At 38.7% G+C, this 14,352-nt stretch overlaps 2 protein-coding genes across 2 annotated transcripts in view; one reads left to right on the top strand and one right to left on the bottom strand.

Moving 5' to 3' along the window:
• LOC141905055 (small ribosomal subunit protein uS19-like) overlaps positions 1–14,352 on the bottom strand; it is a 251,138-nt gene that overhangs the window by 63,818 nt on the left and 172,968 nt on the right. The window lies entirely within an intron of this gene.
• Positions 3,006–14,352, top strand: part of LOC141905053 (prokineticin receptor 2-like) — a 33,694-nt gene continuing 22,347 nt past the window's right edge. The window contains exon 1 of the mRNA XM_074793781.1: positions 3,006–4,221. Coding sequence (XP_074649882.1) covers positions 3,731–4,221 — 491 coding nt within the window. The 5' untranslated portion in view covers positions 3,006–3,730. The remainder of the gene's footprint in view (positions 4,222–14,352) is intronic.

Raw genomic sequence — 14,352 nt, 5'->3', positions numbered from 1 at the left:
TACCATTTGCTCTGATTATCGTGGCTCAACTTGGGCATGGTCTTAGGTTGTTAGATTGGTCATAGAACCCAAATGAGCATAGACTGGTCTAATATCTAAGCAGGTCATTCACCAAGAACCTTAGTGTCTGATGTACAACAGACTAGGAATGTGGAGACAGTCACACTACGAGGACCTGGGTGAAAGCAGGTCCCTGAATCGTGGTGTGTATCTACTGAGAGATGTTGTTAGACACAAGTTGTCATTGAGCTACTCGGCAACATGTCGCGTTGTGCAGTTGACACTTGTGTGACTTGTTCATAATTCAATATCAATAATTAACAGCATTGTCAAGTGTTACCTGGAAGAATATGAACTCACCGGGACCCGCAGCATTCTCTTAATTCTATTTACACCGAGTCGGCGGGCGGTGTGTGTTTTTCCTATATATTTTGCTGGTTTATTTTGTCATCAGCAAATGTCTGAAATCCCTGACATTCTAAAAACACAATGAGACAGTAACGCGAAAGATCAATCTAAATATTCTACATTTTCTGTATCTGATTTTCAATTGTAATTTTACAGAATCTAAGAAGACAAACCATTTAAAATTCTCCAGCCCCTCGGGGTGAAGTACCAGTAGCCCTGCGTTGATTTCATACCGTTATGAACCCAGCTTCAGATTTGAGTGAAACAAATTAAAAATCAACTGATTGAACCGGTTGAGTTAAGTTTAACTATTAATTGTATATTATTTGATGAATATTTGAAGCCGACACGAACATCAATAACATTCTCTCTAATGAAAGTCAATACGCGTTTAACTTTTGACCGGTTTATGGAAACTGGTTTAAATAATTCAATAATATATCGATAGAACTGCAGGATATGGCAGTGATGATTTGACCCGGTCAGTTCACGTACAGTTTACAATAACTCTGTTCGTTCTATAGAATCAGTTTCATTTCCTGAAGAATTCCACCAACAGCAAGCCGCAACCCGATTGATTTTATCTTGAATTTATTTAGTACCAGCGGCCATAAAATAAATTTATTGACGCTGATACGATCTTTAAATATAAGACTTCAATATTGCCAGTGATTTATGATGTTCAGTGATATATTGTTCTCGGTGTAACAGTAAGAATTCTGAAAACGAAATATCATCATATTTCACATTAAACGAATCAGAAAATGAATCGTGAGTTTAGCGAGGCTGATAAATCGGTCAGGTCGGATCCTACCATTGACGAATGATGCTAGGTTTTTTAGTATTCTGAATTTATTAGGTTAAAAAGGTCATACAGAGCACAGCTAACAATTGACGGAGAACGCTTTTGAAATTGTTTAGTTTATTCTTCACCGATTGTACAAATCATCAATTCTAAATCCTCATTTACATCATTGGCAAATTTGTCGGCCATCTTTGTTTATTCTACTATTAGATTAGATGATTGAATAGCCAATAATAGAGAGTAGTGGTAAAAATAGTTTAAACTGGTTACACCTTCGGTGCAGTCTTCGGTTAAAGGTTATTTTCTGGCTGGTAAAATTCTAGTTAATTTGTAAACAGTAGATTGATGATGAACTGTTAAACCGAATGGACACGATGACATCAGTCAGTAACAGCAGATGGGTTTATTTCTGACCGACGTGTAATCGGTCACACATATTCGATATGAATATTGTAATTCAAACCCGACAAAGTAAATAGTGTTGTTATCATCGCTTCCTGGTATTATCTCCGATCATAATTACATCTCTTCGTATTTAGTTAACAGTTCTCGATATACGGGTCACAATCCGGTTAATTTTAGACCCTCAGCCAGCTCTTCGAGATCATTACGTTTTCGAAAGAAATCTTTAAACCTTCAGAAATAATATGGTGTTTATGTAAACTGGATAAACTGATAACGAACCCTGAACTCTAAGCGGTAAAACTAAGTCCTTGTCCTACAAGTTGTCCTCGGTGACTTATTACCCAAATACCGGTTTGAAATGACAGGTTTTTCCCTCGATGAAAAAAACGACCTATCGCATTTACCCGCATTAATTATAGGCGACGCGTTAACAGAGTAATAACCAATGTCAATACAGTGTTTACCTATCAATCGAATAGCACGGCAAGAAACTCATCGAAATGTCCAAATACGGATATAAAAATGTCGTCAAACGGTTGGTTTGCAATATCGCGTACAAATTGACGACGGTTTTATGGGTTGCGATCGAGTGTTCTGACAATTTTAATAAATAACAATATATTGCATTATTATCCCGTTCACAGAGAGAGCCCGCGAATTCTGAAGATGATCTCCGTAACATCTTTGACCTGGAAAATCTCATATCTTAAAAAAAATCATCCAATAACTTATCTTATACGGCATCGCAAAAAATGTTATCGTATAAAGAAGGGTCAAAGTTTACCTGGATTCAGAGAGATTTTGGTCATTCAGTTTCACATTAAGATTCGGTCCCTGGATATGTTTGTAATGTAAGTTTGGGCCTTACAGTCGGCTACCTGCTTACAAATATATTGGTTTTTTCTTCATTTTAGGGTAAAATTTCTTTTTTAAGTAAATGCAGTAATTTAGTTATTGCTACTGCAGTGGATTTCAATTCGACACTCGTCATCGGGCTGGATATATATACATATCGATAATAGACCGACCAGATGTTTTGTTAGAATTTGCCTCTAACAGATTTCACGAGTATAGAATGTACATAGATTCAACAGGCGCTGGATGGAACGCGCATGCGTGATCATCCTTGAAACTTGTGACACAGATAAAAAGATGCATGTCACAAATGCGCGACCACCTGGGCTACATCGACGACATACTTAATGTTCGATGACCTACAAGTGTTATAGATAGAAGCGTTTTGCACAATTAACTCACGAACCGGGTGCGCACGCCAATACGAACCGGTGTCTGCGGCGTTTCCACTATTATACCATCGTCTTGTGACTTGTTCTCTCAGTTCGGAGTAACAGTTACAGTAACGCGCCGCCACCGCTGACGCCGCGTAATACTGACGTAACGCAGCGCGCTATAACCTCGATACGTAACGTGTTCAACGCTTGATCTCTGCCTGATGTTGATGTTTATAAAATTGCGTCATTTTCAGTGATATCATCATTCGCCTCTCAACGCGCCGAGCGAACGCGAGTCCGAACCGTCAGTGAATATATATATATATATACTTATATATAAACTCGGAGAAATAATCTCTACAGCGGATATATCGTTATTTAATATTTATGAAAATATGTCGTCGAAGATTAACGAACTGATATAAACGCGACGGAAGGAATTGAAAACACGTGTTTTTCGCGTATATACTTGAAGTAATAACAATTGAGTGAATTTTTTAGGAGATTCGCAACTTTGAAGAGCTTTACACGAATAGGAATTTAATATCTTCGAGGAGGATATAACAACATTTGTTTTATTCATGAGGTGGCTTTATAAACTAAAATCTACACAGTACTAAGAGGAATTATAAATGAAGCTTAGATTGGACAAAAATTCACAATGTAATGGAATATTTTATATCGATTTGAAAAGGTTGTTAGACTGAAATGGAGCTTTTTTCGATAATGAACCACGACGGGACAGATGAAGGGAACTAGTTATAACCAGACAACAAACTGCACATCAGATCCTAGTCTCTGGGTTTGAATACAATAAAACCTATATTCGAGACAGTTTGTATCGGTTGTTTTCCCGGTGACTGAAAATCAGAAAAAGGAAATGTCGGCGTTTAATAACAGTTCGCGCGATATTGGTAAAATGTATCGTCATAATTCAATAGGTAACAATGAATCGATGTGGCCCGGTGATACCGCTATGAACGCAACACGGCCTCCGATGACCGGCGACTTTCTCGACTATTCCGACTTCGAAGATGATCTCGAATTTAATCATACTACCGGTGAAATGGCCGTCATTTCGTTAATGGTTTTATTCTATATATCTTTCTTTATTTTCTGCGGTATCGGTAACATCGCGCTGATCGTAGTGACTCTGAAACTAAGAAAGTTACACACGAGCACCAATCTGCTATTTCTGAACCTAGTCGCTTCCGATTCACTGGTGGCGTTATTACTGGCTCCTTTAATGATCGATTATCTGGTGACTGAATCGTGGAATTCAGGACAGTTTATGTGTAAGATTGCCGAATTTACTAAACGAGTTTCTATGTTCGTGTCCATCAATTCGCTGGTAGTTATCGCCTTAGACAGGTAAGTTATACTCAACGTCATTGGCCTCCACAGTAGCGAGGGTTTCATTTTATTCTGAAGTTGAAATAATTTTGAGCGTCCAGCCTGAATCACATGTGGATCAAATTAAACCACACTTACTGTGGAACTATTAGAGCCAGTCCACCACACTTACTGTGGAAATATTAGAGCCAGTCCACCACACTTACTGTGGAACTATTGGAGCCAGTCCACCACACTTACTGTGGAACTATTAGAGCCAGTCCACCACACTTACTGTGGAACAATTGTGAACTATTGGTAACTTTGAAGTAAAATTAAACCATTAACGCATAAAATTGAGTTCTGAAATATGAAATTGGGTCCGATATCCCTAAAAATAGATCTAAAAGTAGGTGAAAACATGTTGGTATGACTGATGTTTGCTATAGACCGTGCCCGCGTCACTCGTGTCCGTGCCCGCGTCACTCGTGTTCGTGCCTGCGTCACTCGTGGCCGTGCCCGCGTCGCTCGTGTGCCCGCGTCACTATGTGTCCGTGCCCGCGACTGTCGTGTCCGTGCCCGCGTCGTTCGTGTCCGTGCCCGCGTCACTCGTATTGATTCGCGATCACGTGTTATGAATAGCGATAGAGAGAACGCGTTCACAAGAAAGAGAATATTGAATACCAAAAAAACATCGCAGGAATTTCTTCTCGAACAAGTCTGAGGCATCACGGGACATCTTTTATTAAGGCAATTACTATCGATAAGAACTGGTGAAGATGGTAAACATTAATAGCACAGTTTCTTTTACCGTTATTACCGCCAGTACTCAATATATATATATATATATATATATATATATATATATATATATATATATATATATATATATATATATATATATATATATATATATATATATATATATAATATATATATATATATATATATATATACATAGTCTAGAAATATTGGATCGGATGAAATAGTATCTCATTTGAGAGTAAACGGGACTGAAAATGCTACTGTGGCAATCGAGTATTGCTATTCTGGCAGTCGATGATCCGCTAGGAGCGCTAGTAGTTTAGTATCAGTCCACCATCATTACCAAATTCATTTATTTGATTTTCGAAATTTGATCATTCTCTTTTATTAAACATACGAATCTCGAAATATATCATAGCCATAGAACTTTATAAACAGTTCGTCGCGCTTGACCGACTGTTCGCCGCGCCATCTGGTGTGTAGTTATTGTTAATGTTTATAAAAAATAAACCCAGGTTCTTCTTACTTAACCTTGTGTGTGTTTATACTGTCTGGAAGCCATAAGGCGGAATAAGCAATTTCATTACGTCTTTTTAGTGTAATATCAGGTAATATCAGACGAGTTTGTGAGAGGAGGTTTCTCCGATGTCAGGATTTATATACTTACATAGCCAGAGATCAAAGCAAAAATATATTAATCAAAAATTTCATTCGAGCCTCGGATTTTAACCCTTTTCTCGCTAAGCGATGGTTGTATCAACCCTCGAGTTGTATCGTGAATTGTGTATTAATCATTATATCCACTTACTGCTCCTCCATGACATGAATTCATGTTCTCTTTGCCGGACCCAGTTGTAAATTCGTGACTTTTGTAATTCAAAAACTGGTCTTCAAATCTTAAGACTAGTCTTAAATTGTTAGATTCGTTATAGAACTAAGGTAGTGTTAGATTAGTCTTAAATCTAAGCCTTGACCTGCGCACGACTGGGGCGATATGAACTTAGACTGGTGTTAAGCTGTTGGATCTAAGATGGCTGGTTTTAAATCGAAGCTCTGACTGTGAAACTGAACCCACGTATCAGTGCCGATGTCCAAACGAGAGAGGAGGGAGGGATGGCTGGATGAACACCAGCAAGGAGCATAATTCTAAAACCTTTGAAGATTGAGATCTCGCTATCGTTTTCATTGATATCAGTTTCGGTCTGTGAAGAACAAAATCTTATTTTTTTCATTCGTTTGAAAGCCGTTTCGCAGTAACGTCAAAAGAAATAGAAAGGCGTCACTTGCTAATACGCGGAATGAGTGTCCTTTGAATCGCGTGGTTTCCATTTAAAAGTAGTTTTGTGATAAGAAATGGTTGGCGCACTCAGTACATTGTGTCATTTATGTAAACGCCTGGTTGGATTCTTTAAACCGCATTCATTTAACTGTCAATATTTAAGTAAGACTCGATATACTGTTACAAATCCATCCTGGAAGACCAATAAACCTGAATAAATACGGTTCTATAGCGGTTCAATTTATATATGTATTACGTATATCACGCCTGTCACTCGTTTTAAAAATGCACGTCGTTTTCAGTCGAAGCGATGTCGGCAATATAAACCAGGTTTTAACGCTAGAAATTCTAAACTGATGGCGTTTTCAAAATATCTGATTCCATATGATATCGATATATATATATATGTACATATATATATACAACGGTAGTAATTCAGGACACGAATGACGTCATTGTTTTCGTGTCTAATGATTTCATAGTTTCAAACTGCTTCGATTCGCGACATCATCATCTGAGACACGTAACACATCTCATACCGGGAGATGAGCTAACGGTGTTTAAACACCCCTGGCCCCTCCCGCTCTCCCTCCCGCTCTCTCTCCCGCTCCCCCCTCCCCCCGTATCGGAAGTCAAATCATTGTTTGTCGGCTCGATCTGGTTTAATGAAAAGTCGTGCGCAGCCTAATGAAACGGGTTAATCGGATTTAGGATTTGCAGATTGTTCGTTTAATCTGTTTATTGCTGACTGAAGTTCTAACCATCCACGTTCTCAGTTTACTTTTCCTAACACGTGGTCCAGTATCAAACACTAGTATCAGAATGAATCAGACAGCAACACGTGGTCCAGTATCAAACACTAGTATCAGAATGAATCAGACAGCAACACGTGGTCCAGTATCAAACACTAGTATCAGAATGAATCAGACAGCAACACGTGGTCCAGTATCAAACACTAGTATCAGAATGAATCAGACAGCAACACGTGGTCCAGTATCAAACACTAGTATCAGAATGAATCAGACAGCAACACGTGGTCCAGTATCAAACACTGGTATCAGAATGAATCAGACAGCAACACGTGGTCCAGTATCAAACACTAGTATCAGAATGAATCAGACAGCAACACGTGGTCCAGTATCAAACACTAGTATCAGAATGAATCAGACAGCAACACGTGGTCCAGTATCAAACACTAGTATCAGAATGAATCAGACAGCAACACGTGGTCCAGTATCAAACACTAGTATCAGAATGAATCAGACAGCAACACGTGGTCCAGTATCAAACACTGGTATCAGAATGAATCAGACAGCAACACGTGGTCCAGTATCAAACACTAGTATCAGAATGAATCAGACAGCAACACGTGGTCCAGTATCAAACACTAGTATCAGAATGAATCACACAGCAACACGTGGTCCAGTATCAAACACTAAAATTCATGATCAACTATAACCGTAACGTTAGTTATCCACTGAGAAACCGGCTCCACTGTTTCTGGCCAAGTTTGAATTGATGGCGTTAAAATGAGGTCATTTTCGATGTTCAAACCGTAGATTCAGTGTTTAACTGTAACCTGATTAATAGGTCAAACTGCGCCCCCTGACTTTGTGAAAACATTATTGGCCCCCGTATTAAATGTTGATCAGATAGACCAATTATTTCACGTGAAAGGTAACCTATAAAATCATCAGACATTTGTGATGCTATTGGAACTGAATTCGGTGTTTGTTGAGTTAGTTTTACAAAGAAAACACTTGAAGCAATGATGACAAAAACGTAGCTATTTGAATCAGTTGAAAATAAAGGTTAATATTGGTAAGGTTGAAACTAAGACTCTATACTGCGTTCTGAAACAGTTCTACCGCAGAATAATTCACATTTTCCTGTATTTTCCTTATTTCATGTTCCAGTCTGATTGAATCGATAGCAGCGCAAACTTTTCCAGGTGTCATTTCATCTCCCGCACACAATGTTGCGGTGGTGCGTGGTGGTGCGTGGTGGTGCGTGATGGTGCGTGCAGCCACAGCGGTTATAGATCGTTACTGGGGGGAAATGTGACCTCGGGGAAAATGACTGCAATCGGGTTTTTTCACGTTGAGAAAAAAACAGAGAGAGATTTAACAGCGTTGTAATTGCCACGTTTCTAACACTCTCTTGAGAATTCTTAGATTTATATACAGCTGAGGCTTAGTGAACCGGGAAGAAAAATGATAAACCATGTCCACAATCTGGGCTTCACGAGTTCAGTATTCCATCGCTATCGGTTAAATCTGACGTTGATATCTAATGCCACGACCTTCTTCATTTAGAAATATAACCGAACATTTTTCGGACTAAGCAAAAAAAATTCATTCTATTCAAATTTGACAATGTTCTGATATTCGGGTTTGACAAACACCCGATGACTGGAATACAGGAATAGAATCGATCGACCGTGCATCCGAAACCAGTCCGAAACCAGTCCGAAACCAGTCCGAAGTCGTTCGTGTCTTTAAGGTTTTGATTCTAACTCTTGTGAAAGATAAATTTTGGTTTTTAATCTTCGAATTTGTTAGAGAGGGTTTAATCTAATTATCCAAAGGTACCGACCGGTATTTGCATCAAATACCACGCATTCTGCACTCATTGATTAAGGAAGATAAGATCGATTTAACCTTGAGAAAAAATACATTAATACTTCGCTTAAAATGTTTGTAATTATTGTGTTTGCAAGTCGTGTGTCGTCATTAACCGAGGCCGAGGCCGCCAGGTTCGGTTAAACAATGATATTGTTTTACCGGCCAACGGTTATAAACAGAGTGAGCGATAGCCTGAAATATTGACACAAACTCAAAGATCCCGAGTCGAAATCTTATATGAAACGATCCTTAGTAGCGATTCAGGACCTAGTCCCGCATTCAACGGTTGAGCCCAAGTATTTCGAAGTAGTTCCAGGACGAATCACATATTGACATTCATCCGCACTAACAGAGTTGTAATCTAGGCCCACGGTTGTAACTATTTTGATCCTGGCCTCAAATCTAACTGCAACCAACTAATGGAACTAAAGGCCTTTTGTATTTTGCACTCCGGGTTAAGGAATCGAATTGAAATCTAACAAAGATGTTTGCGGTCGTGTCCCGAAGTTCACAAGAATTACAAAGTTTTGAAACTAACATCGATCTGAAACTCAATAAGTCGGGTTTTGAGATTAATGTTGATTCTGTTCACTGCCTGTTTTTACATTCAACGGATGAAATTATTTCAACTTTTAGAAAAAAGCACAACTGATACTGAACAGTAAAGTTCTATGTTGAAATGATCATTTCTACAGAACGTGAACTGAATTCCTGATTGTTTACTCAATAGAAATCGATTCGATTTTATCGCAGTTTTACGATCGCGCAATTAAGTTTATAACAAGCTGAAATTTAATGAGCGACTTTAAGACGAGGTTTCTATCGCTGATACAGAGCCCGAGACGTCGATTCCGAGTCGTAACATGAAATCAACAAGTAATAAAATCGAGCACGATCCACCTCCTCCCTCCACTCCCCTCCACTCCCCTCCACTCCCCTCCACTCCCCTCCGCCCCTGCCCGCCCTACAGCAGCAGCAGTTTCGTGTTTTAATTAATTCGTTTTCGACGACGAAGTGCTGATGTGATTTATGTTGTTAATCTCAGGTGAAGTCTGTTCGAAGAGACTCGACTCAATCGGGCTGTTCCTCTTCTCACTCAGTTCCTCTTCTTACTCAGTTCCTCTTCTCACTCAGTTCCTCTTCTCACTCAGTTCCTCTTCTCACTCAGTTCCTCTTCTCACTCAGTTCCTCTTCTCACTCAGTTCCTCTTCTCACTCAGTTCCTCTTCTCACTCAGTTCCTCTTCTCACTTAGTTCCTCTTCTCACTCAGTTCCTCTTCTCACTCAGTTCCTCTTCTCACTCAGTTCCTCTTCTCACTCAGTTCCTCTTCTCACTCGGTTCCTCTTCTCACTCAGTTCCTCTTCTCACTCAGTTCCTCTTCTCAATTAGTTCCTCTTCTCACTCAGTTCCTCTTCTCACTCAGTTCCTCTTCTCACTCAGTTCCTCTTCTCACTCAGTTCCTCTTCTCACTCAGTTCCTCTTCTCACTCAGTTCCTCTTCTCACTCAGTTCCTCTTCTCACTCAGTTCCTCTTCTCACTCAGTTCCTCTTCTCACTCAGTTCCTCTTCTCACTCAGTTCCTCTTCTCACTTAGTTCCTCTTCTCACTCAGTTCCTCTTCTCACTCAGTTCCTCTTCTCACTCAGTTCCTCTTCTCACTTAGTTCCTCTTCTCACTCAGTTCCTCTTCTCACTCAGTTCCTTTCCTCACTCAGTTCCTCGTCACCAGTTACCTGACTGATCAACTGACAGGTGCGGACCAGACAAACCTACAAACTCGGTCAACCACAACCGCTAGTTGGTCTAGGGGTTAGCATACCCGACTGGCATATTGCCGTCCCGGGTTCGAGTCTGGGATTATGTAATTTGTCATCGGGTAATTCTGTATATTTCCCTGATGTTAATTATAATGCTTTTAACTTGCCTTGTTTTTTTTGGTTGAAAATTAATCCCCTTTAAAATTAAAGAACCACTTCATACAACACCGAACTGATGTTTTATTTGAAACATGAAACCCAACAATATTCAATCTTGACTTTATTTTGACGAAACGACTCATTTCCAATTTTAATCCAACGTTTTCTTTTTAATAAATGAGTTAAAAATCTTTTTTTAATTTGCTCTATTTAAAGAATCAATAATGTACTTGTTCAAAGTAACTCGATACTACGGAACACTAACACTTGTTAGTCCACTTTAGTCTCTGCAGTTATTTGAGTTTGAGTTGTTTATGAAAAATAGAAAATCGATTTTCGATTCGTTTCAAGTAAACTGATCTGACAGTCTGTACATACTCCGCTCGAGTCGGATCCGGTAACCTCGCTAAAAACAGCGGTTAGATGAAATGTGACACTATTTACACTATGACATATTAATTAAGTCGGACACATTTTTAAGTCGGTCCCAAAAGATCCGACTTGAGCGGAGTCTACTGTAGTTAGGCGAATATGTACACGATCTGCCTACGAGGTTTCAAAAATTAATTTGTATCCCATTTTTATGTGAATCGAGGCAAACTGAACAATAATAGTGTTGACACACCTGACGATGATCTCTAGGGTGAGATCGTAACGTCGTGTTCTTATATTTTAGATCGTTTCAATAAATAAATTCTCGATTTTAGAATTCTTTTAGTTTGTAAATAGTGGCTTTTTATCTTATCAATAGTGTCGCTAAGTTCTAACTGTAACTCACACCTATGGAACTGGTCCCGTTTAACAAGAATTTGCCGCATATTTTATTGTCGCGGATTCGATCATCGATAATCGAGCCAATATCTCATTCATCTCCCGAACTCTTTTAGCTAAGTTTATCATCCCCGGTATTGGTTTAGGTCACTGATGTATTGAGGTCATGGCGACCAGACAAATGGTCCTTTGTCGTCGGATTCTGTTGGCATCATTCAGTCGACTGAGTTAATGAGGTAGATGTATCTAATCTGTGCATCAAAGGTGCGTTTGAATATTGTGATGCAGCAGCAGCGGTGTCACGTGCGCGAACCGGAAGCTGATTCCGCTCACAGCAGCTCGCGGACCATCGATTCTACGTTTCATACATAGATTGATAGTAATGTCATTACATCAGAGATCATTCATTTTTCAGTGTTTAGAAAATTGAAATTACAAACACGATGGATAAGTATCGACATGGGATGAGGGGGATGATGGAATGAGGGGTGGGGTGGGGGGAGGGGGTGAGGGGTACAATATGCGGAGGGTGTATTAAAGATGAATAGTGTAAGATGGTGGGATAGGGTATATCAGTGCTTCATGTGCACTACGTCATCAGTATTGGCGTTTCAAAATAGCAATTACAATTGTGAATTTTGGGCGCTTTTTTGTAATAAGATTTATTTCAAAGCTCTCTTATTTCACTTCTATTAATTAACGGATATGCTCTACGTCATCAATGTGTTGGGGCTAGACTGGTTGCCGGTCAATTCAATTCAATTCAATAATCGATTCACTCAAATCCAAAATAACTTTATTGATCATAAGTATCATACAATTCTTATTGTACACCATTTATAAGCAATTTATGTGTTATTTTCCAAGGCTTCAATAATTAAACTTTCAATTCAATTTTCTTGTTGATTTTGAAATAGGAGTGATTTTTTATTTGATTAGTTTAAAACCCGCACAGTCTCACCTACATCCGGAACTTCACAATCATCTTTCTATGAGACATTATCATCAGTCGCGCTGGATCAATATTTCATTCCGAAATAAATCTCTCAAATCTCTCCTCAATTATGGGTTTAAATAGAACGATGTTAGCCGAATATTTCACAACGATCTGACCTTGAAATCGGGTATTTTTGTAGCGGATTACATTTATATCCCCGCGGGCCGTTTGAAACACAGCCGTTGAATCTTGAATATGAATTTGCTATTGATTGATTGATGAAACTATCAGAGATGCGACACCAGCAATAATTCATTTAAGACTCGGGAAGTTTTTTTTCTTATTTCAATTCTAACGATCGTCGTTCATGACTAACGGGCATTTTCAGAATTCAAACGAAAATTCGGTTCTCGTTTAAACAGCTTGAGGCTAACGGTTCAATAAGCACAAGATCTTCAACCTCCAATTATTGAGGAAAAACTGTTCAAAATCACGTCAAAGTTGAACTTTTTGATAATCTGCCTCGCGAGGTGTCGATCTGTTAATTACTAATAGTGTCACGCGTGACGTGTTTACAATACATGGATACACCAGTGTCAACACTGACAGGTGGGGATTTGACTTAGATTCTTTGTGTGAAAAATGTAACACACAATGCTTTACAATATAAACCGCACGTGGCCACCTTTTAAAACAATACCTTTATCAATACATACTCGATACACAGTACATGATATAGTTTAGATACAGATGTTAATAAAGAAATGTAACGTTTCCACTCAGTGAAGTAACTATCAATATTCCTTCTTAACGTCATCACTCATTAACCCGATGAAGCTAATAGCGCATAATGAGAGACAGTTTTACCTAATGAGAAGTTACTTAGTAGCGAAAACTCGTATTATCTTTGAGAAAATTATGTTCGCCTTCAAAATACTTAAACTTTGTGTTTACGTTGATTACGATTGAAGATAAACTGAATTGATGAAGAAATTAAATCGATTTAAGAGTTAAACCTTTTTGTGAAACTGGACCCAGATCAACAACACTTCTCAAATACTGTTTCAATATATGTATAATACACATCACAAAATCGACTCGAAATATTAATTATAAATAGGATAAATGTTAGATCTATTTGATCTATTTGATTTATGTGAGGAAATATTGACCACAATATCCGTGATAAAACGATAAGAGTAAAATCTCACGATAAATGAATTGATTACAAGTTTATTTCGAAATATTAGAAATATTTCGGGTGGTCGCTACCACGCGTCTTCGGTCAAAAATGTCGATGTTTCTTGATAGAATTTCATCCCTTGTTTGTAAAAGTAATCATAGAATTTTCGTACAGGTTTCTTTTCATTAATTTTTTCCACAATTTTATATGGCTTGCGTGTTTCAGTGTTCATCATCCGCCCGTTACACGAGTCTCAATCCCATTCGCCAAAAGACGCTGATCTCTCACTCGACGTTAAAAATGTCCCATCGCGCATTTTATCCGCGCATCTCGCTACCGTTATTACAAATTGCTGGTAATAAGAAAAAATATGTCCGGAGCTGTCACTCCCGTGATGCACTTCGCGCACTGGGAAAAAAAAACTCCCATCATCCGTGTAGAATGTGACCCGGATATGACGTCATCGTCTCAACACGATTGATAATTGATATGAAGAAGTTGTTTCTGTCTCTCATGACAACCAGTCATAAGGTATTTCTAACTTCCTCTGGCAGTCAACAGCAGTAAAAACTAACTCCGAAAAAATAACCTGTCGACAAAACATTCCGAGTCCGTGTTGTAAAGATGATGTAAAATCCAATACTAAGAATAAAAAGAGTGTGAAATGTTTCTTTGAGCTACGTTTCGACTTCATCGAG

The sequence above is a fragment of the Tubulanus polymorphus genome, chromosome 5, assembly GCF_964204645.1.
Source record: "Tubulanus polymorphus chromosome 5, tnTubPoly1.2, whole genome shotgun sequence".
Taxonomy (NCBI): domain Eukaryota; kingdom Metazoa; phylum Nemertea; class Palaeonemertea; order Tubulaniformes; family Tubulanidae; genus Tubulanus; species Tubulanus polymorphus.
Note: the sequence above shows the minus strand (reverse complement) of the source record. Positions and strands in the feature narration are given on the sequence as shown.